General features: G+C 40.8%; 1 protein-coding gene across 6 annotated transcripts in view; it reads right to left on the bottom strand.

Moving 5' to 3' along the window:
- Positions 1 to 25,276, bottom strand: part of TBC1D5 (TBC1 domain family member 5) — a 540,103-nt gene that overhangs the window by 19,973 nt on the left and 494,854 nt on the right. For all 6 annotated transcript variants that reach the window (XM_039250589.1, XM_039250592.1, XM_039250590.1 and 3 more), the window contains one exon: positions 5,157 to 5,256. In XM_039250589.1, the coding sequence (XP_039106520.1) occupies positions 5,157 to 5,256 (100 nt within the window). The remainder of the gene's footprint in view (positions 1 to 5,156; positions 5,257 to 25,276) is intronic.

Genomic DNA, 25,276 nt, shown 5'->3' on the forward strand with positions numbered 1-25,276 from the left:
ATTTCAGATGATTGAAAGCTACACTAGAACACCAGGGGAGACTGGGTGCCGTCTGCCTACAGAACTTAGCTGCACATGTGTGGAGTTATGAATACATTAATGGGATTATGAATATATTAGTTTAATTCTGCCCACATAGTTTTAAGTTCTTTTGCTCTTTGCTGGTCGAAGATGGTCACGGGCCAATAACATCGGGTCATCTGGGGACTGTTAAAAATGTTGAACCTCAGATCCCGTATCAGGCCTCCTGAATCAGAATCTGTCTTTTTAATGAGATTCTCAAGGGAAGGCATCTTCTCCTTCGACAGAGGACTATCCTGCCCGTAATTAAATGCAGCATTTAAAATTCTCAAAATAGTTATGAAAACTTTTATCACAGTGTGATTGACAGAGAGGAAGCTGTCTGGTGATCATATTTTCCCTTCCCTGTTTTTTCAAATCTCATTAGTTAATTGCCTTATTGAACATTTCCAACGACATCCATTGAAAGTTGTTTTCATAAACACGAGAAAATTAGATTTATAAAGTTCCTGCAGAAGCAAATAAACTGATTTTCAAAACTGGCCTCTTCTTACAGCTAATTCTTACATAAATATTATGACAAGTGCAAACTCGGTAATGATGTGTGCAGTACAACAGCAGAAGATCTGAAATCCAACGACCAATTCCAGCGTTGGCTTCTGTCAGAGTGCCAGTAAAAGAGAAGCCAGGGACTGGAATCAGGTCTAGACTCAAGGTACGTGTGCCACAGCCAGCTGTGTGTCTCATCCTTCCTGGACCTTGGTTTCCTCATCTGTGAAATGAAGAACTGCTGAGATGGCTTGTAAAGCGTCCACCCGTTCACCATTCTGAGCTCCTATGAGCTACAGCACTCTGGGAAACCTACCTTGCCGGAATTCACTGCACTGAACCTTGCCATTGTTGGCATGAACCACCCAAGAAAGGGCAGGCTGCTGGAAACCACTGTCTAAGTACCCAACAGAGGCTAGAAGTGCCTCCTCTGGGAGCGGGCAGGTGAGGGCTCTCGGGCCAGCAGGGTGAACAGCTCACACTCCTCATAAACAGCTGGCAGCTCAGCCTGGCTGCTCACGGAACAGAGAAGTGTGGGCCGCTCGCCCACGTGCAATTATGAGTAAAATACGGCAAACCTAAAAATAGCCTGAGCTCAACCATGGAGGTTAATACTGTCAATGGCGTTTAACTCAACTGTCAGTATGACAGGAAGGGGAGTAACTATAGCAACAGAAAAATGAACACGTAAAACAAGTCTCCTGAAGTTGACAGGAAAGTTTAGATTTAATAAACACATGCATTTTCAATTCCTGTCTCTCAATGTTTGAATTCATGTGGTTCAACTGTGTGGAAGTAATAAAATTAGGATTTTGGTAGAGTTTTGATAAAACAAATATTTCTTTAGTTTTAGGTTCCAGGCCTATAAGGAAGTAACTGCTAGCCTGTCAATGTTATTGCCTCTATAATTAAAGAACCATTTGAACAAGTGCCTTTATGTGATTTTTAACTGAGATGTTTTTCTCTATATTTGTTCTGTAAGTTATAAAAATAGCCTTGAACTATACATGACATTTTAAAATATAACTGAAATGATGAAAATGCAGGGTGATATGGAATTCTCCTGAAATGCAGGAACGTGGTGAAAACAATTAATGTTAGGAGAGGATACAGAAAATACCTCCTAGAATACGTTTCTGATGCATTTCTCACAGCTGCCTTGGTAGCCTGTGGCCCAGCGCAAAACGGAGGCCCGGCCAGCTCAGGTCAAGGACTGGGCATCATTCTGTTCCGATCAAGTTCTTCTTGCTCAAAGAGCTCACACACCTAACCCTAGGACCAGCATATCCCCAATTCCAGCATCTTTCTGCATCACTGATAAGGGGATATTTAGTTAGGTGTTGGGAAATTTGGTATTGGTCCTGGTTCGCCCGCGGACTAGTTGTAGGGGCCTGCACCACGTGTCAGTACTCAGCACTCTGGTCACAGACTCGATGAGTGTCTCAGGATCTTCCCTGAGAAGGGACACATAAGAGTTAAGAAGCCAGAGGAGAGAATTTGTGTTGAAGACCTGACTTTGGGCCATGCCCTGTGCTGGGGTTAAAAACAGATTAGTCTTGGCAACAAACTGGCAAGGTAGACACTTGCGTCTCCATCTTCTATACGAAGACACGACCAGAAGCAGGCTGCGCTAAGTGATGGAGTCTGATCTCAACCCTGTGTCTGTCTGGTGCCACACAAGTCACTCTCCTTCTCAAACACCACTCCTGCCACTCAGAACGGGCTCTTGCCTGGCGTCTGAAGATGAAGCCCCAGGTGCTCGCACTTCAGGATCGACAGATTTTCAGTGACTGTTTTGCATTTTCTAAGCATAAAAATTAGATCCCCCAGAAAAGTCATCCTATAACCTTCCTTTCAGCCAGGCCATCACTGGTAGTAGTTATTTTTGCATCAAATATATACTGTTGTGCTACCTGCCTTTTTACTTTAATAATTTGGCTGGAACATCTCCTAGCGTTAGTAAAAAAGTATTTTAATATTTAAGATGGCATTATACTAAGTTATAATCAGTAACAATCAAGAGCTTCACCTTAATTAATCTTTGTGTTTTCCTCCAATTTTTGCTTAGAATCAAAACTGCCTACAACACAGGAATATCCTTTAATAAATCACTGTTTATAACGGGCAGGTGGATTGAAATGCATCTGTGGGCCCTGGGTCCAGGAATTCTTCGTAGCATCCTTCAAGCTCATCTAAAACATTGTTTTAATGTTTATTTATTTTTGAGAGAGAGAGAAAGAGAAAGGGAAAGATCAGGCGGGGGAGGGGCAGAGACAGACAGACAGACAGACACACACACACACACACACACACACTCTCACACTCACACACACACAATCTGAAGCAGGCTCCAAGGCTCTGAGCTGTCAGCACAGAACCTGACGTGGGGCTCGAACTCACAAATCGTGAGATCATCACCTGAGCTGAAGTAAGACGTTTAACTGACTGAGCCCCTCAGGCGCACCCTTCAATCCCTTTTTATGAGAGGGGTCCTGCTCTTCATATGGAGAAAAGAAGTTGACAACTACATGAGGGGATTCTGGCTGAACGTGAAACGTACACAAGAAATGAATGGAGTTTTGTGGTTAGTTGAAAATTCACATCTGATATAGGCTTTTCTTTAATTAAAGTGTTCCCCCCTCAGCTTTTACAGAGCTGACTGAAAGACCAAATCAGAACGAAAGCTCTTTGAACGAATTCTTAAGGCTTAAGTAAAGCTGCTTTAAAATAGCTGCTATGTGGACCAAACAACCTAGAGATTTCCTAACAGGATTTTCTAGAGTTCCAGTAAATCTTTCTCTCAGTTACTTCTTTGTTCTCCTACTTCGGTTAAAACCAAAAATCAAGCAATACAAAGGTCACTCACATAACCAGAGAAGCAAACATACACAAACACACAGGCCCCCTGACATACACTTGTTTTAAAAATAAGAATATTTAAATAAACTAAAATTAGTTACATAAGATATATTATTTACATACAAGCTCTCTCTCCATTACTTCTTTCGGATGCATTTATAGTGGGATGCTATGAGATTCACATAAACTTAGTTCTATATGCATTTTTAAAGATGATCATCATGAAGCAGATAAACAAACCGTTTTGACAGGGGTGGGTCAGATGTGACAAGGGTAACATTTCTTACTGTGACCAGGGGTACTGCCCTTCTGATCACCGGCCCGGGTCTCCCTTGTTGTTTCTCCCTCTTGGGCGCTTTCTCTAAAGGAGAAGTGGTTAAGAGGAGAAACTGAGGATGGACCAGGGCCCAGCCAGCCGCCTAGTGAGACCCCGGCATGCAGCCAGCTGCCTAGGGCAAGCACCTCTCCAAATCTGTAAGACAACATTTATGACTTGCTAGAGGTCAGTATGGTTTAGGCTACACCTAAATGACAGCTCTTTTCACCACATGCAAATGAATTCATGAACAAGCTGAGAGGTCAGTGGCGTCGAAGGTAGAGTCCACCTTCTGTAAAGGCCCCAGGGATGGCCCACTCCTAGGACCTCTGCCTTGGTGGATTCTACGTGATTTCCCCTCATAAGTGGGATGCATCCTGATTTCTTATAATACGTGGTATTGTCATTTGTCCACACTCACAGAGCAGCGTATTAACCACTTCCATTAGAGTATATGTCTTATTCTCCTAATTTGTTCCCAAACTACAGATGCTAGACACTGGAGGAAGAAGATAATAGGGAAAGAAAGGATGCCCATAAGAGGGCTGAAAAAAATAGTAATAGTATGCATTTTGAAGTTTTGCAAGCAGCACTGAGTTACTGAAGCAAAACATATGTGATCCAGCAGAGACCATTTCGATAACAAAATACAGAACTTTTAGAAATGTAGAGAGTAATGCCTGAGGACTTTCTAACGTGACATATGTAGGACTCACATATACACTGAACTTCAAACTAGGACATTTCTTAGAATATAAGCAGTCAGAAATAAGAAAAGGTCATGTGGTCCTGACATGCATTTCAGGCTGGTGGTTCAAAACATGTATTTAAGGGGAGCCTGTGTGGCTCAGTCAGTTAAACGTCTGACTTCAGCTTGGGTCATGATTTTGTGATCCGCGAGTCCCACATGGGGCTCTGTGCTGACAGCTCAGAGCCTAGAGCCTACCTCAAATTATCTATCTCCCTTTCTCTCTGCCCCTCTCCTACACATTCTCTCTCTCTCTTCATTTACAAAAAAATGAAGTATTTAAAAAATAACAGTAACTACACACAGATTGGCACAACAGTAGAGCTGAATATTTGACCTTGAAAGCTCAACATTTCATTCTGGTTTGATGTAGACCGATATTTATAAAGGGCAGTATAGCACTTAAGAATTGAAATCTATAGTCAAACCGCCTGACTGTGAATTTCTACTCCACTTACTAGTTCTATAATCCTGGGAAATTTTATTAATCTTTCTGTGCTTCGGTTTCGTCATTTGTACAATGTTGATAGTAACAGTACCTCTACTACCACAGTGCTGCTGTGCGGCTTAACGAGATAACGCACATCGAAAGCTCAACCCAGGGCCAACTGCACACTCTTGTTATGACTGTCATTCTTCCCGGGGCCAAAGTAGCTCACTCACCAAGATGAGTGTCCATCACCTTCGCACAGTACTTGCACATGGCATCTAGGTCATTTAATTGTCCTTGAAGGAAGGAAATCTGGGCTTCTAATTCTTCTTCCTAAAATGAAAGGGGTAGAGATATGGAAAATTTTTTAAATTCAGTAAGACTCCCACAGTTCTCCACATGATTTGGATGGTTTTAAAGAGGCACAGTGTCTTTTCAGTCATAGACAAAACAAAAGAAAATAGCAAATAAACAAGAGGAAACTCATCACTAGCAAAATCAGAGAAACGGTAAAACAGGATGTTAAAAAAATCTGGACTTCTTCTAACTGAATGCTAGCTTTGTGCCATGTGTAAATGTTTACCCATACAATGTAGTGTAAGAAAAGTACAGAAAATATCTTCATTATCTGAGCCACACGAATGGGGGAAACTGTGATTTTGGTGGGCCCTACTCCCTAGGCAGCTGGGTACAAAACCATTATTTCCTCACACACATAAGAGACAATGATAATCTCTTAAAATTGGAAATGTTTTGCCTCTATAGTCCATAAATAGCTGCTTTTACATTTCCTCTTTTGATATGACACTAGAGAATTTTATTTATTTGATTGTTTCTAGGAAAAAGTACTGTGGGTTGAATAGTTATCTAAACTGTAAAAGACAATCTAACTGTAACGAAAAAAAAAAAAGTCTGGTTTTGTTAAGGAAAAAAACATACATGCAAAAACATTTCCCAAGGAAATTTAGAAGATTAAGAGCATTTTTCTCAGAGGAAGAGAATACAGGCACACCCTAGAGATATTGTAGGGTTGCTTCCAGAGCACTGCAATAAAGAGAATATCACAATAAAGTAAGTGAAATTATTTGTTTGGTTTCCCAGTTGCATATAAAAGCTGTATTTATATAAATGTAAAAAAAAGTTGTGTTTACACTATATTGTAGTCTATTAAGTGTGCAATAGCATCATGTCTAAAAGAACAACATATATTCCTTAATTTAAAACCACTTATTGCAGGGCGCCTGGCTAGCTCAGTCGGTTGAGTGTGCGACTCTTGATCTCAGGGTTGTAAGTTTGAGCCCTATGTTGGGTGTACAGATTACTTTAAAATAAAATAAAATAATTTATTGCTAAAAATGCTAACCATTGCTGGCCTAGACCCTTGCCTCCATGTTGATGATGATCAGGGTGGTGGTTACTGAAGGCTGAGGGAACCGTGACAATTTCTTAATATAACAGTGAAACCTGTCATAGCAACTGACTCTTCCCGTCATGAATGATTTCCCTGCAGCATGTGATGCTGGTTGACAGCATTTTACCCACAGGAGACCTTCTTTCAAAATCGGAGTCAATCCTCTCGAACCCTGCTGCTGCTTTATCAACTAAGTTGATGTGATATTCCAAATCCTTTGTTGTCATTTCTACAATCTTCACAGTATCTGCACCAGAAGATTTCATCTCAAGAAACCACCTTCTTTGCTCATCCATAAGAAGCAAGTCCTCACCCGTTAGTTTTATCACGAGATCACAGTCATTCAGTCACAGCTTCAGGCTGCACTTCTAATTCTAGTTCTCTTGCTGTTTTCACCACATCTGCGGTGACCTCCCCCACTGAAGTCTTACATCTCCCAAAGTCATCCAGGACTGCTAGAATCTGCTTCTTCCAAACTCCTGCTAATGTCGATCTTTTGACCTCTTTCTGTACATCGTTAATGTTCTTAATGGCATCTAGAATGGGGAATCCTTTCCAGAAGGTTTTCAGTTTTCTTTGCCCAGATCCATCAGAATTATCACTATCTATGGCAGCTAGAGTTTTAGAAAATGTATTTCTTAAATAATAAGACTTCAAAGTCAAAATTGTTCTTTGATCCATGGACTAGAGAATGAATGCTGTGTTAGCAGGCATGAAAACAACATTAATCCTGTTGTCCATCTCCATCAGAGCTCTTGGGTGACCAGGTGCATTGTCAATGAGCAGTAACATTTTGAAAGGAATCTTTTTTTCTGAGCAAGAGGTCTCAGCAGTGGGCTTAAATATTCAGTAAACCATGTTATTAATAGATGTGTTGTGACTCAGGCTTTGTGGTTCCACTTACTGAGCACAGGCAGAGTAGATCTGGCATGCAACTCAGGGCCCTAGGACTTTTAGAATGGCCAATGAGTACCGGCTTCAACTTAAAGTCACCAGCTGTATTAGTTCCTAATGACACAGTCAGCCTGTTCTTTGAAGCTCTGAAGCCAGGTTTTCTTCAGAGAGATTTCTTCTCTCTAGCTATGGAAGTCCTAGATGACATCTTTTTCCAACAGAAGTGTTTCATCTACATTGAAAATCTGTTTAGTGCAGCCACCTTCATTCACTGTCTCAGCTACATCTTCTGGGTCACTTGCTGCAGCTTCTCCATCAGCACCTGCTGCTTCACCTTGCACTTCTATGTTATGGAGACGGCTTCTGTCCTTAAACCTCATGAACCAAGCCTCTGCTTCAAGAATTGAAGCCTCTGCTGGCTTCAAACTTTTCCTCTGCCCCTTCCTCACCTCTCAACCTTCACAGAAATGAAAAGAGCCAGGCCTTGCTGTGAATTTGACTTTGGTTTATGGGAATACTGTGGCTGACGTGAGCTTCTATCCAGACCACTCAAACTTCTTCCATATCGGCAATAGGCTGTTTCTCTCTCTTATCATCCAAGTGTTCACTGGAGTGGCACTTCTAAGTTCCTTCAAGAGCTTTTCCTTTGCACTTACAACTTGGCTAGCTGGGTAGTGCAAGAGGTCTAAGCTTTCAGCCTGTCTCAGCTTTAAACATCCCTCCCTCACTAAGCCTAATTTCAACACTGTTGTGTCTCAGGGAATAGAGGGATCCAAAGAAGGGGAGAGGGACGGGGGAGCAGACAGAACACACACAGCATTTATTAAGTTCACTGTCTTATATGGGTGCAGCTTGTGACACCCTAAAACATCTACAACAGTAACATCAAAGATCACAGATCACCAAAGACATTAAAAATGAATGTGTTTGGATGAAATATTGCAAGAATTACTGATATGTGACACAGAGACATTAAGTGAGCAAAAGCTGAGGGAAAAATGGTGCCATGAGATTTGCTTGACGCAGGGTTGCCCCAAATCTTCAATCTGTAAAACAATGTAATATCTGCAAAGCGCAATAAAACGAAGTATGCCCGTAATCCTCATTATGTAGGCGATTCCTAACCAAGTTAGTTAGAATATAAGGGATGTTGCTAGAGGTGGAACAGGCTAGAAAATTGAGTTTCCAGTCTTAGATGCTTGTTCTTTCATATAAGAATCTTCTGTACTGTTAAAAAGAAAGCAGGAGAAACTTAATGAGATATGCTTTTTCTTAGCAACTGGGGATAATTTGACTTATAGATGGAAATTAACGGTTGAAAAGGTTACTTGTAGGTGTATTACATTTTAGCAATACACAATGCAGCACTGGAAAGTATTGTTTTTAACTGCTGCTCAGAGAATGGGTCTTAGAAATAGGCGTGTGAAAGCCTGACACAGAAAACAGACATAGCAGTAGCTGTAAAACCAAATTACTTAAAATGCCTGCTGTAGGATACACAGGCACTAATCGTGCTCTTTACACATGGCCCGGAGTGCAGCAGCGCCTCCTCTGATGCTTGAATGATAACCAGAAGAAACTCAGCTGAGGAATGATTAGAGGGCCGTGTGGGTAGGTGGGTGCCACCTTCTTAACTCTTTGCTGGGCTTGAAAATAGAAAAAGATGCAGTGTTTCAGGGTATTTTTCTTCTCCTGTTTCTCCTTTGTTTTTGCCCAGGCTAGAGTTTCTCCATTCTATCAGGGTGCTTGCTAGGAATTAGGGAGAGGCTACATCTGCTGGTTAACTATGCTTCTGGTTATGGATAATCTCCAAGATGGCCACCATCAACTCCTTCCCTCCCTCAATGTACATGCTGTTCCACTCAGCAGGTGGTAGTATCTATTTCCCACATAGATACTTGTGACCTGCCTTGACCCAGAGAATGGAGTAAAAGTCACACTGTGCCAGTTTTGGGCTAGTGTTAGACGCCTGTCAACTTCTGCTTACTTCTGCTTTCACTAGAGGAAGACAGCTACCAAGCTGTAAAGAAGTTCAGGCTAGAACACGGAAAGAGAGGAGAGAAAATATGGAGAGAAGGAGACCATGGGAAAAGTACTGAGGTTCTAGACATGCAAATGACATCTTCCAGGACGTTTCAGCCCAATCCATCTGCAACCAGCTAAGTGAGTGGCTCAGTCAACAGCCCAACTAAATGCCTTACCCAGAAGCCTAGGAGAAATAGCAGTGTTGCTGTGTTAAGGAGTGGAGTTTTGGAGTGGTGTGTTACACAGCAGCAGATCACTGAAACAGTGGAAGAATGGACAGAACACTAGCCTGCTATACGGCATGAGGAAATCGGAGTTCTCTTTCTGCTCCTGCCATTAACTAGCCGTGTAACCCTAAAGTAATCCTCACCCAATCTGGGTCTAAATTCAGCACTCTGTGGAGAAGGTCTAAGTCAGAGAATTTGCTTCTAAGGAGCTTACAATCTCATAGTTGGAATAGGAGTGTTGTATAAATTAGGAGAGTATGAGGTAGAGTACATGCAAGTCTTATGATAAAATAAGAATAATTGCTCTGCAAATCCTGGTCCCTGCCTCCTGTCACCGCCACTGAACAAGTCACTGTTTCAACAGGTTACAGACACAAACCCAGCTGGATGAGCTCAGAACGTTACTGAGGCCAGAGCCTGGCAGGCTTTTAAAAGAAGGGGGCCCGGCAGCGGCCCAAGTTTCTCCTTGCATGTGGCTACCAACTGGGGTGCTGTGAGCCCAGAGGGGACGAAGGACACTAGGAATGCACTGCCTCCTGGCTTGGAAAGTCTTCTCTATTTATTTTACGTATTAGTTTTATTTGGATTTAGCAATCACTTCCTTTAAAATATCAACGTCTTGGGGAACTCTAATCTTCAGTAGCCACTCCTATTTAAGTGGATTGATTTTATTTTGTTTGTTTTCTTTTTCAAAGCTGGGAGGGAAGAAGAACTGGAGAGATGCGAGGTCCGGTCTGCCGGTGGGGGAGTGGCGTGGGAGGTGCTGGGCAGCCGGGGGAAGCATGCAGCTCAGAGGTCCTCTTCCTCACACACTCTCCTGTGCTAACAGGAACACTGTAATAATAAAAATGTAGGAGACTGGTGCCCTCTAAATTGTGCAGTACACAACCTGCACAAGTGCACAGGGCAGCCCCTAGCACTTGCTGGGTGAGCGTGCACAGATTAAGAACAGTTCTCCAAGTCTGCAACTGTGCTTCGGGCTCTGGTGGCAAGTGAAGAGAGTTTTCTTGCCTAAGTCCCAAGTCGATATCAATACAAATGGAATCTACACTGTAGAAAATGTCAACTTTCATTCACTTAAACCGTTTTTGTTTCCCGAAGGAAAGCCCACCAAAAAGCCCACAAATGAGATAAGAGGAACTTTCTCGCTGAAACAGGCTGAGGGGTCCAAGAACTTTTTCCATTTGGAAGTTTGAAAGCCACTCTATTACCCCTCTAGAGTTTGCTTAATCTTAAAACATTCCTAAACCCTTCAACTTTCTCAGACTTTATAAATAGAAATGGAATCACTTGGAGGCAAAGGGTGGCTTGTCACTTATTCTTCACCTTATTATATAATTACAGATAAAAGAAAGAGGCAAGAATCAAGCTTCTAAAATTGTGGGAACCAACTTTTTATTTCTATCTTAGCTTCATTCTCCTCCCAGCTAACATGCTTTATTTTTTTAAATTGTTTTTATTGTTTTTTTTAAAATGTTTTATTTATTTCTGAGAGAGAGAGAGAGAGAGAGAGAGAGAGAGAGAGAGAGGGGCAGCGTGAGCAGGGAAGGGTCAGAGAGAGAGAGGGAGATACAGAAATCTGAAGCAGGCTCCAGGCTCTGAGCAGGCTGTCAGCACAGAGCCTGACGCAGGGCTCGAACCCATGAACCGTGAGATCATGACTTGAGCCGAAGTCGGACGCTTAACCAGCTGAGCCACCCAGGCGCCTCAAAGTCCAGCTAACATGCTTTAAACACTGACAGCTTTAGTCATTTGTTCTCAGTAAACTGGTACTCTGTAATCAAAAACAAGTGCTTGGGTAATTGCCTTGAGGTTTTATGGAAACAAGCAGTTACTGTAATTTTTATGTGTAAATAAGACACTGAAGAGAAATCCTTATGATATTTACTCTGGCACGTATGTTCTGCCTTCCAGTATACGAAAGAGTGTGACGGCTGAGGCTGGAATTACGGCACAGACACCCCTGGGTTCAAATCATGTTTCTGCCCGTTACTAGCTGTATGATACTGGAGAAGTCCTTCCATTTCCTGTTCCCCTCGTCTCCACCGGCAGAGACACAGGGAGAGTATCCGGCACAGAGCACGTACTCAGTACAGGCAATTATTCCTTCTCAAAAAATTCTTGTTTAGAGTCAGGTCAAAACAATGAAACGGAATTTAAGTAAGGGTTTTATGACTTACTGCTGGAAAACACTGGTTTATAGTTTAAAAACTTTAGGTGGCTTAGCACAGAAAGACTTAGTGTCGGCTAAAGAGCCCATCGCTGTCTTATCGGATAGCAAGATTGACAGGCGAGGGAAGAAACTGATGGAGCTTTGTGAAAGAGGGGCACATTTAGACTACTGTGTGCAACACATCACCAACCGTACTTGGAGGCCCCACAGGGAAGGACCAGAGAATGACAGCCACTGTACCTGAAGAGAAAAACAGCTAGTATCTAACCCTTTTATAGCAATTACAATATGCCAGCCACCGAGCTTTGCACGCATGAACTGTGATTCTCACAACTAAACCTTGAGGTAGATTCTCTCATTACCTCCTGCGTGAAACACAGTCTCCTCCTCGGTAAGCCACGTTTTCTGGAAGTGTGTGCCAACGTCCAGACGGCTATTTGAGAACCCAAGTCACGTGCTCTTCTCGCCTGTTTCTTCCCTGTGTACACATCCTTTCTTAGGCTTCGTTACTATGGTCCTTCCGATGAATAACCACACACTCAGTTTCCTTTAAGGGAGATTCACCAATTGCAATGTTAAGTCCTAACCCCAAATTACTTACTGAACTGTTTTCCTTCAAAAACAGTGAGGTGTGATTGGCTCTGTTCTGTTTTTACTGTTGTTTTGACTGTATCTGAAGACATTTTTTTTAAATTGGCTTTTTAAAAAGCAGAGTTTCCATCACTCTTCATCCCCAAATAGTTGATGTATCATTACACTTCTACTCAAATAATATACAATTTTTTAACCTGGTTAATAATATATGGATTTTATAGGTCCATTTTGTACAATGACACAATGTCTTTCTGTTACTTCTTGGTTATAGGATAAGCTTTTGTGATTTATTATTTACTCACTTATTCTTTAAGGTAGTCAGCAATATATTCGTTTGTACTGTTAGGCTTTGTGGGAAATACAAGGATGAATGAGACATGGATTCAGACCTCTACAAGTTTAGAGGGAGGTAAGCTAGGAGTAAGGTGAGTTCTGCAGAAGATAGCAAACATGAGGCTTCACAATTCGGTGGGGAGCAGATGAGTTCCAACTCACAGACGTGGAAATGAAAGCAGATTTTTGGAAGAGGCAGCAGTTCGGTGGGTCTTAAGGAAGTAGCGAGACGTGGCTCAGAAGAGATGATGAATGACGGGGTTTTAGGAGGCAGGGACTCAGTAAACCGAAGAATGGAATCAGACGTGTGGGACCCAGGCAAAGAACCCGGCCACTGAGTTGAGCCAGGGCATGGAGAATGAATAGCAGGAGTTGAGGACGGCAGGAAAGCTCTCTTCCCTTCCCATTCATCTCTATGATATTTTGACTTCAGACAATAATGTTTTATTTTAAGGGCTGCGGCCTGACGTGCAGACTGCTGTGGCCACTGCCTAACATGCATCGTGCGCATGAGGATTACAACATGTCGCTGTTCACGGACTAAGGAAAGTTCACGGACTAAGAGCGCCCGGTTTGGGAGAAACGGGGGGCAGGCAGGGCACTGGCGTGGAGTTCTGCTTCGCTTCCCACAGCGTGCCCTCAGACAGCAAGGGAAGCAGGCAAGAGAAGCGACACCAACTGCAGGCAGCGGGAACAGCTAAATATAGCCACCAGAAGCCAGGAAAGACGCCCAGCCTTGCTTGAGCAGATGGGTGAACAAGAAGTGGGAAGTGAAGGAAACGGAAAGTCTCAAGGAGAAAAAGTGAGAAGGCCGCGGATGTTCTGAGGAAGCTGTGGTGTACACAAGGGCAAAATACACACACGGTGTGGAGGAAATCCAAGCCAGAGCATATGGCATCGGCAGAGGAAGCCACCACCAGGGAAAACGGAAGAAGAGCACAAAGAAGTCTTCTGAGGAGTCTAAAAATAGGTGGTAGGGTGTGGAAGGCAGCCCTGCTGTGCTGGGGGCGGCTAGAGTATGCTCAGCAACCCTGGCACCCGGACACGCTGTGCCCGCACCGCCATCTCTGTGACCCTGACCGCACAGCGAAGCTCTCTGCCCCTCACTCTCCTGTCTGTAAAATAGGGATCATAGTAACTCTTATGTCAGATGATTGCTGGAGGACTGAATTAGGGAAGATTTTCCAGATGGAGTGCTTTGCATGGTGCAGGGCACATGGTAAACGCCCACTAAACGTCCATTTTGTTGCTGCCTCTAGGTTATTTATATAATTCTAGGAAGTTGTTCAAAGGAATCATGACACACGCCAAAACGTAATTCCCAGGATATTCACCTTACTTATTCCACACACACCCAAGATGTCTAAACGACAAGCGACTTAGGGAACCTGAGGCACATTCATAAACAGAGATTTATGCAGCTTTTTGAAGTGTTCTCATAGGGAGCACATTTAATGATCACATCATATACTAGGGGGAAAACAACTTACAAAGTAATAGGAAAAGAATGATTTTGGGGAAAAAAAAGTAAAGAAAGATATTGACCTAAGTGTTTATGTTGGTTATTCTCCAAATGGTGAGATTATAGATCATTTTTCCCCTTTCTTTTTGCTTATTTTTCCTGGATTTTCTATAATTAAATCATACATATTTTTGTAATCATAAAATTACTATTCAAATAACATAACAGAGAGAAAAAAAGAAAAAAAAAGGTGATTACCAAGGAGAAAAAGATGTTAGTATTTTTAAATTACCAAAATTTACTCCAAATCAAACTCTAAACAACACTACAGCCTAAACAAACCTATGCTCTAAATCACACTAGGGGGTCAGGTGGTTAAGTGTCTGACTCTTGATTTCAGCTCAGGTGATCTCATGGTTCGAGTCTGGCATCAGGCTCCACATTGACAATGCAGAGCCTGCTTGGGACTCTCTCTCCCCTATCTTTCCCCGTCCCCCACTCAAAGTCGCACTCTCTCAAAATAAATAAATGAATGTAAAAATAACTAAATAAATAATGCTAAACAGTAAGAATAACTTACACGGAATAACTTGTAAAAAAGTAAACTACAATATTTGTCCAGTGTGCAAACCCTGAGCATACTATCAGGGTAAAAGGTTTCTCTCTGTGCACCTAACGTGGGGACATCAGTGGTTGTATGCTGTTCTTTATGGACTGCCTAGAAACAATGAGATTCTTACAGACACTTTAAAAGTAAAGATAGTAAGCAAATTCTCCAGTAAATAAAAGTTCTTTTTTTCAGACAGTATGTACACAAACATGTTAAGTATGAATGGAAAAGATCTTTAGAAATTTTGAACTGAAATTCAAAGCTTAAGGTGTTACATTTTAAGATTAACAAGTCCTATTTCCGTGCTGAACTTGCCTTTAAACATAACTTATTTTGGCCCCTTCATTTTACAAACAAACGATAACATAGCTAGGTAGCCAGCCGGCAGCAAAACGTGCCCTAGAAGGCTTGTTTCTCAGGCACTGAAGCGGTGCTGTGGCCTGCCACTGAGATGCACGCTGCCTCCCGACACCAGAGGTGTCCTCACACGGTAGGTTTTTTGTAACAATCACTGAGACCTCTCCCTGTACCCATGTTATAATGGTGATGTTCCTTCCTGCCTATGATAGTTTAGGGAAAAAAGGCACTAAAACCTAAACTCAACATTATTTTACGTGACTTCATACTGTTAAACACCACTGCACTGAAGAATACTGCCTCTGTATTAGACGGCGGATTAGGAAGCGCCAGGAAATCTGTCTCCCCACCTAGACTACAATTCCACTGGCAGAACCTTTGTCATGTAACTATTTCAGAAAGCTGGAGTCCACTGAAGGCTAATTACTTCCAGGGGAAAGCCTGAGGGTAGAGTGAAGTTAATTTTGGTCCGTTTCAGCTCTGAGGACAAAAGCAGCTACCCATCACTCAACCCCAGCCTTGTAGTAGGCAGCTTGGCATTTGTTCCCAGGGCAGTTTGCATGCAACTTGTGAGAGCCAAAATGGGCAGAAAGGACCCTGTCCTCCAAACATCAGGGATTTTGCTCTGATGGCTAATTCTTTTTATTTTTATTTTTTTTAAATAGGCTTCATTCCCAGTGCCAAGGCTAACACAAGGCTTGAACTCATGACCTTGCGAATCAAGACCTGAGCTGAAATCCAGAGTCAGGTGATTAACCAACTGAGCCACGTGGGTGGCCCTGATGATTGCTAATTCTGATCACAGGACTACAAAGATCAGAGTGGTCACTATTGTTGCATCTGCTCCCCCTGCTCACTTCCAGTGGATTTTAAGAGCCTGCATTCTATCTCCCAATTCACTTTACTCTTTTTCCTCTTTGGGGAGCCCGTATTAAAGACTAGAACACTCAAAAGCAATTGCACATACGAGGGAAATAAGAAAGTGACTGCATATGCCCAGGAAAAGGCACAGGTTCAGAAAAGACCTAAGAGGCCAGAAGTTTACATCTTAGGCTGCTCCTTGGTACACAGACTGCCTACAAACAAACAAAAAAATCCCACAATAACACAAAACAGTAAACCATGAGAAAGGGGAAGAATGATTTTCACAGTTACTGTATTATTAGATTACAATATCTAATAATAACAGTTTTCAACAATAACAAACCACAAAGCACTCAGAGAAATAGGAAAGTATGACCCATTCCAAAGAAAAACACAAATCAAAAGAAATTGTCCCTGGAAAAGACCTGATAGCAGAGCTACTGGACAAAGACTTTAAAACAGCCATCTTTAAGACGCCCAAAGAACTAAAGGAAGAAGTGGAGAACATTAAGAAAATTACAGATGATCAAAATAGAAACACCAGTAAAGAGATAAATTTTTTTTTTTTTTTTTTTTACAAATAGTTTGTCAAGTTGGTTTCCATATAACACCCAGTGCTCATCCCCGCAAGTGCCCTCCTCCATGCCCATCTCCCCCCTCTCCCCCCAAGAGATAAAAAATTCTAAAAAGAATCCGAAAAAGAAAATCCTGGAGCTGAAAAGTAACTAAATGAAAAATCCACTAGAAGGATTCAAAGGTAAATCTGGGCAGGCAGAAAAAAAGGAGCACACTTGAAGATAGGACAATACAAATTATTGAATCTAAAGACAAGAGAGAAAAAAGATTGAAGAAAAGTCAATAGAGCTCAAGGAACTTTGGGGACAGCGTCAAGTGGACCAATATGCACATTAGGGGAGTCTGTGAAAGAGAGAGAGAGAAGGGGATAGAGTGGTTATTTAGAGAAGTACCGGCTGATAATGGCCCAAAATTGATGAAAGGCATGCATATAAATATGTAAGAAAGTGAACAAATCCAAGTAAAATGCACTGAAAGATAACCACACACAGTAAGAACATTATATATGAATTAAAGGTTCAATACAGCAAGAAGATAAAATAATTATAAACATTTACAACACACCTAACAACAAAACAGCAAAATCTGTGAAGCAAAACCTGACAGAATTGAAGGGAAAAAAAGATATTACTACAATAATAGCTACAGACTTCAAAACTCTAAAAATGGATAGAAAAACCAGACAAAAGTAAGGAAATAGAGGATTTAAACAATATAATAAACCAACTAGATTTAACAGACACATACAAGTGCTCTATTCATAACAACAGCATATGTATTCTCTTCAAATGTTCATAGATCTTTTCTAGTACAGAACATATGTTAGGCCACATATTAAATCTCTATAAATATTTAAAAAGACACATACCATACAAAGTATCTTCTTGACCACACTAAGATAAAGTTAAAAGTCAGCTACAGAATTAAAACTGGAAAATTCATAAATATGTATAAATTTAACAGCAAACTTTAAAACAAGCAATGGATACAAGAATAAATTACAAGAGAAGTTAGAAAATATGTAGAGATAAATGAAAACAAAACTACAACATATCAAAACTCATTGGGTTTAGGAAAAGCAATGTTAAAGCTGGAAATTTGCAGCTATACATGCTCACATTACAAAACCAAAAAAGATCTCAAATCACCAACCTAATTATGCAACATAAGGAACTAGAAAAAGAACAAATTAAACACAAAGATAGCAGGAGGAAGGAAATAATTAAGATTACAGCAGAGATACACAAAATAGAGACTAGAAAACACTAAAAAAATCAGCGAGGGGTGCCTGGATAGCTCAGTCGGTTGAGCGTCCGAGTTGGGCTCAGGTCATAATCTGTCGGTCCGTGAATTCGAGCCCGGTGTCGGGCTCTGTGCTGCTAGCTCGCTCAGAGCCTGGAGCCTGTGTCGGATTCTGTGTCTCCCCCTCTCTCTGCCCCTCCCCTGCTCATGCTCTGTCTCTATCTCTCAAAAACAAAATAAACATTAAATAAATAAATAAATAAATAAATAAAAGGATTACGTATGTTGACACCAAGTTGAGATTTATTTCTGAAATGCAAAGATGATTCAAATATGAAAACTGCTCAATGTAATAAACTACATTAACAAAATGAGGGGAAAAATATGATCATCTCAATTGCTCAGAAAAAGTATTTAACAAAAATCCAAAACATTATGATAAAAACACATGAAAAAATTTTAAGGAGAAGGAAACTCCCTCAACGTAATAAAAGCCATAAATGGAAAAAACACAGAGTAACACAGAGTATCATATTCAGTGATGAAAAACTGAAAGCTTTTCCTTTAATATCAGAGACAAAAAGAAAAAAAAAAAGCAAAGATGTCACTTTTACAACTTCTGTGCAATAAAATACTGGAAGTTCTGGCCAGAACAATTATGAAGTTCAGAAAGAGACATAAAAAACATTCAAAATGGAAAAGAAGAAATAAAATGATCTTTTTGCAGATGATATGATCTTATACGTAGAAAACCCTAAACATTCCACACACACAAAAAACCACAACTCACATAAAAGTGTTAAAACTGATAAATGAGTTCAGCAAAGTAGGAGCATACAAAGTTAACACACGAAATCAGTTTGCAATATTTAGCCACTAACGACAATTTGAAAAATATTACAGAAATAATTCCATTCACAATAGCATTAAAAACAATAAAGTATTTAGGAATTGACTTAACTGAGGAAGTGAAAAACTTGCACAATGAAAGCTTCTAGACATTGCTGGAAGAAATGAAAGAAGACATAAATAAATGTAAACACATCCTACATTCATGGACTGGAAGATATAATATTCTTAAAATGTCAATACTATCCAAAGCAAGCTACAGATTCAATGCAATCCCTATCAAAATCCCATGACATTTTTTTCCAGAAATATAAAAACCTATTCTAAAATTCATATGGAATCCCAAGGTACCCTGAGTAGTCAAAACAATCTTGAAGAAATAAGTCACTTAGAAAAAGATAGATATCATATGATTTCACACATATGTGTAATTTATGAAACAAAACAAATGGGCATAGGGAAAAAAAGAGAGGCAAATGAAGAAACAGACTTTCTTCACTGCAGAGAACAAGCTGATGGTTACCAGAGGAGAAGTGGGTTGGGGGGATGGGTGAAATAGTTGATGGGGATTAAAAAAATTTACTTGTTGTGATGAACACTAGGTGTTATATAGAAGTGATTAATCACTGTATTGTACATCTGAAACCAATACTGCACTGCATGTTAACTGGAACTTAAATAAAAACTTAAAAAAAAAAAAAAAAAGACTGGAGGACCTTCTGATTTCAAAATTTATCACAAAGCTACCATCATCAAAACAGTGTGGTACTGGCATAAAGACAGATACATAAACCAATGGATTAGAATAGAGAACTCAAATAAACCCTTGCATATACGGCCAATTTTTGCAATGGTGCCAAGACCATTAAATAGGGGAAAGGGCAGTATTCTCAAAGAATGGTGCTGGGAAAACTGAATATCCATTTGTAAAACAAATGAAGTTGGGCCCTTATCTAACACAATGCACGAAAATCAACTCAAAATGGATCAAAGATCGAAATGTGAGATCTAAAACTGTAAAACTCTTAGAAGAAAACATGGGACACTGGATTTGGCAATGATTTCTTAGCTATGACACCAAAGGCACAGGCAACAAGACAACAGACAAACTAGATTTCGTGAAAAAATTTAAAAATATGCATTAAATGACACTATCAATACAGTCAAAGGGCAACCCAAAGAATGAAGGAAAAAATTTGCAAATCATATATCTGATAAGGAATCCAGAATATAGAGAGAACTCCTAAAACTCAGTAACAAAATAACAACCTGGATAAAAAATGGGCAAAGGACCTGAATAGACACTTCTCCAAAGAAGATATACAAGTGACCCATAAACACATGAAAAGATGCACAGTATCATTAGGGAAATGCAAATCAAAACTCTAAGGACGTTCGTTATCTCACACCCATTAGGATGGCTACTACCCAAATACCAGTAAGTCACAAATGCTGGGGAAGATGTGGAGTCACTGGAACCCTCAGGCACTGTTGGTGGGAATATAAAATAGTACAGCTGCTGTGAAAAAATATGAAGGATCCCCCCCAAAATTAAAAAAACAGAATTACTGAATGATCCAGCAGTTCTGGGTATAATCCCCAATTAACTTGAAAGCAGAGTCTCTAAGAGATATTTTTACACTCATGGTCACGGCAGCATTATTCATAATGGCTAAAATGTGGAAGTAAAAAAGTGCCCACTTGACTGACAGATCAGCAAAATGGGGTATAGACATATAATGGAATATCTCTCAGCCTTAAAAAGGGAGGAAAGTCTGATATACAACAATGGGTGAACTTTGCGGACATTACACTAAGCGATGTAAGTCAGTCACAGAAATACAAGTACTGTATGATTCCATTTACATGAGGTACTTGGAGCCAAGATCATGAAGACACTAAGTAGAATGCTGGTTGCCAGGGGCAGGGGTGAATGGAAGGTTATTGTTTAATGGGTACTGAGTTACAGTTTTACTGAAAAGAGTTTACGGAATCAATGCAGAACATTATGAAGGAATTTAATACACTGAATCACATACACTTAAAAATGGTTAACATGGTAAATTTTATGTTATGTCTATTTTACCACAGTAAAAAGGAGAACAGTGCTTCCTTATACTTTATAAAATTAGAAATTGCTTGCCTTGAAATCAGAGTAGCCAGGTGAGGCCTGAGCCAGGCTTTCAGCAGCCTGGCTCTCTCTAATCATGCAGCAGCACAAGAAGAGATGGAGGACAGGGTTCCCAGTTGAAGCACAGGGAGAAACTTTTATTTTTCCATGAAAATCTTTCTTGTGCCAAACTGCAATGTGACATTTAGCATATTCCAAGAGTTGACCAACTGCCTATTAGATCCACATTCACTTCATTGGTTTACATGTGAAAGTCCAAACAGCTTTCTCAAGTCAGGTGTTAGCAGGTTAAACTAATGAATTCAGATCACGTGCTCACTGTGGGTGGGACATAGGGGATACGGATTATAAATCGATCTGAAAAACAGAACATGTAAGGCTCACAAAACTAAGGAAAATAAATTTCCTTTTATTCATGGGCCTCTCACAATTTTATTGAGGGGGTAAAAATTCTTAGTTTCTTACCCTATTTTATTCTTTTGGCTCTACCTGATAAGGCAGAAATTACCCACTATCGTCATGACTGGTACCCTTTTTTGGTACATGGAGTTAACCACATTCTTTTTATTCCTCAGCTCTCTCATCTGTAAAATCAGAGGTAATTATAACATCGACCTCATAGAGTCTTTGAGGATTAAAGGAGTTAATACATGTAAAACGCTCAGAATAGAGGACATACACAGAAAATGTTCTATAACCTTCGGCATGGCACTTTGCCATCATCCACAAGAACACGTGTATCATACTAGCAGGTATTTGGAGCTGGATTTATTTACAGCAAATTTCATTTCTGATTTGGTACTCAATTATTCTTACTTTGACTAATTCTTCTCAGTCTGTAATATGCATAAAATTTCTCTGGGGAATGCTGTTTAACGCAGTCTTATTTAGTAGGTCTGGGGTGGGGCCTGAGCTTCAGCATTTCTAACGAGCTGCCGGGGCATGGCAATGCAGCTGGTCCACGGACAGACCACACTCTGAATGGCAAGGATATAGATGACCCACCTCAGGCCCTCCTACTTGTGAATACAGCTTCCAATCCCACTGGGAAAGGCTATGAAACACTTTGCTACTTCTCTGCTCTATGGCAGTTTTAACAGATGGCAGCATGGTTAGATGCATACTTGGTTAACAGTCCAAAAGGCCTCTTCTCAACATGGAGTGGCATGCGGGGAGAAGAGAGACGGGGTGGCAGACAGGTTTCCAAGACAGCTTTCCAATCTCTCTCAGTTCTTTTATTTTTGTTTATGTTTTATTTTTTGAGAGGGAGAGCACGGCAGGGGGGGGGGTGGTTGGAGGGAGAGAGAAAAAGGGAGGGAGAGAAAAAGAAGGAGGGAGAGAATCTTTAGCAGGCTCCACACCCAGCAGGGAGCCCAACGTGGGGTTAAGTCTCATGACCCTGAGATCACGACCTGAGCCAAACTCAAGAGTCAGATGCTGAACTGACTGAGCCGCCTAGGTGCTCCTCAGTTCTGTGTAGAGTGGCTTCATTATTCTATTTAGAGCTAATTCTTAGACTATTAGGTATCAATTTATTCTACTGTAAACACAAGCAATTATTTTTTGTAACCAAATATAAATTAATTTTGTTGGATTATGGATGCTGTCTTCTGTAACTTGATAAACAGAGGCTGTGTATAAATTTCAGGGAATAAAAGATGCTTTTCAAATATGAATGCAATAAAAAGAAAGACAAAGCAGGACACATCCATAATCCATGGTATTTAAATTCATCCCTGATTTTCTGAAGATATTTTTATAATAATCCTAATTAAGTAATATTTATTAAATATGTTTAGCCTTTAGAAATGCGCTTTTATGCCTACCGCCATTTCAATGTTGTGAGCTGTTTCCATCTAATCTGTGCTTTTCTAGAAGTTGTTTACCAAAAACAATAAGTAAATGGAACAGATAAGAAAGGTGCCAGAAAAGAGGATCATCTCCTATAAATTCTAAAGCAAACCGAGTAAATGTGACAGTCCTAAAATAAATAGACTGGAAATTAAAATAAAGTGTTCAACCAGGACCACCTCACACAGGTGTAACCAGAGGAAGAATAAGACCTTACCTGAAGAGTTACAAACCTTATTATTTACAAAAATCCTACAACTGCTCCTTTAAATAAATGATTATAGACACCGTATGTCTTAGGAACTTCCTGGCCTTTAAAAATTCAAAAGGTATAAAAAATAGGAAGGTATAAAAGGTATAAAATAGTTTATAAAAGGTATAAAAATAGTTACTAAGACAACTGCTTGTCTTTTGAACATTGTAACTGGAAGAAAAGGCCTCTCCTACACGGGATGGGGTTTGGTAGTCTAGCTAAATGGCATCTGTGGAGAAATGTCCCCATCTTTTGGACTTGTAGGTTACACCATCTCATGTTGTATTTTTATAATTAGGCAACCCGACCAATCTTTTGTAAACGAGAATAGCTCTCTCCTCTACCATGCCAATTAGCACAGATGTTACTTTATTTAACAAGGGTTTTTCCCTCTCTGCTCACACGTGATCAGGCCAACTGATGAAGCCGCCCACCAGCACCGGGGGGGCCTCCAGCTGGGTTTCTCGTACTATTGCTGGCTGGGCAGAACCATCTGCGTGCTTTTCCTTGCTGTTTCTGGCATCAGAAAGTAGTGTCTGCACAATGGCTGACCCAGATAGAAGGGCCTTGGCCAAGGTTGTGTTTCTTATGGTAAAGCTAACTGACCCATGTAAGGAGGAAATGTGCACTCTCCGTACCACCATTCTCTGGGCTGATTCCCATAATGTCCCATTAGGGGCAAATAAAAAATGGCACCCTATAGCAAATCCAAGCTAAGCATCAAGCATGTTCAAGAAATACCTTGTTACAACTGGTAAATGAAACCAAACACTGGGACAGCTTAAGCTCAGTAACACAAATACTACCAATTCTGAGATGTTGAAAATGAAAAATGAGAGAAGGAAATAATTCTCTAACTTAATCTGGTTTACTCTCATGCCTATCACACTTTTGTTAACCTACCCCTTAAACTAATTTATAAAAATCTCATTTCTCACTGTATATCAACAAATTGCTACTAGGTTTTTTATGCAGTTGGGGACTGTCACCAGGAAATGAGGACTTTTCAGGCCCTAGGAAAGAAAAGCCAGAGTAAAGCCTAATACATCTGAATTCTTGCATAGCACACAAAACCCTTAACAGTTTTCAATCATTCAAAAACGCTTACAGTCAAAACAAAGGCAGCATTTGCAGATAACCTAGGACACCCCTCTCCTCCACCTCTACATACTGCTTCCTGTAGGCCTGGAGAGGGGCTCTGGGATCTGCAGCCTGAGTCGGGCCATAGCTACCTACTGAAAGTGCTTAAAGCTTCCAGAGGGTGGAAGGAGGGCTTCATGGGACACAAGGCTTGGGCGGAGACTGGAAGGAACTCTAGGAGTTTCATGGCCACATCAATCATTTTGGTCAAAAGAGACAGCAGAGCAAAACAACATAGAGGTATGAGGCACGGCTGGCATGAGGGAACGGGCGTAACTGCATTCCGGAAGGGCTGAGGAGGCACTAAGGGAGAGCTGATGACAAGCTGAACAGAGGGAGGTCATCAGGACCCTGTAGGCTGCGCCTTAAAATCACAGGATTTATCCTAGAGAGAAGGGGCCCCTGCAGAATTCTGGTGGGGAAATCAGACCCTGAAGACATTCACTGGGAGTAAGCTGGTGTTATGAAGCACATGAGATGAAAGTGACCACTGATGAAATGGACTTGCTCTAAAATTTCTAACTAACATAGGATTGGTAAGTTACTGAACTGAGAACGAAAAATTAATAGTTTCATCTTTCTATATCCTCATTCCCCTAACCTATGTCAGTCAAAAGCTGCATGTCAAACCCACAGTAAAATCAGTTCTGTGATAATGCTTATTTTGAAAATGTGAATCTGTTTTGAGACTGATGAGGAGGGAACAACTGAGCATAATGTGAATTTCATGTTTGCTTACACACACACACACACACACACACACACACACACACACACACACACACACACACACACACACTGGATGCGGCTGAAAGCTGCATGTAGCTGAACCCAGACAGGCGGGAATACACAAAACGCACGCATGTGCACACCTCACAAATCTGCCGGCTACTTCGGTTCACAGTGTGTGTCACGGGCTTCACCCATACCTCAATTCCGTCAGATTCCAGATAGTCTTCCTTCTACGATGTCATGGCAACTCACAAGCTGCAAGCTTTCTGAGGTCCACTTCCCCAACGAAGTTTCAGGATTGTATGTATTATGGCATTTATTTATTTAATCATTTAACATGTGTAAAACCATGTTACCACTTTAGCTAGGTTCCCGCCTTGTTTTATGCATGTTTTTGGATGTTGTTCCCCAATCCCATTTCCCCACGAGTCCAGCAGTTTTGAATGCATGATTTTGCACAGCATGGTAATTCAGGGGAACTTACAAACTGACTGTAACAGAAATGACTATTCTGCATATGACTGTTCATTTGAAGATAAATACGACATGAAAATAGGATTGATATATTTTTCTACGACCGTAAAAGTTGACAGATCATGGCAGCACTCAGTAGGGCTAACTAAACTCTG

Source organism: Hyaena hyaena, unplaced genomic scaffold (assembly GCF_003009895.1).
Source record: "Hyaena hyaena isolate Hyena2069 unplaced genomic scaffold, ASM300989v1 scaffold_375, whole genome shotgun sequence".
Classification (NCBI taxonomy): domain Eukaryota; kingdom Metazoa; phylum Chordata; class Mammalia; order Carnivora; family Hyaenidae; genus Hyaena; species Hyaena hyaena.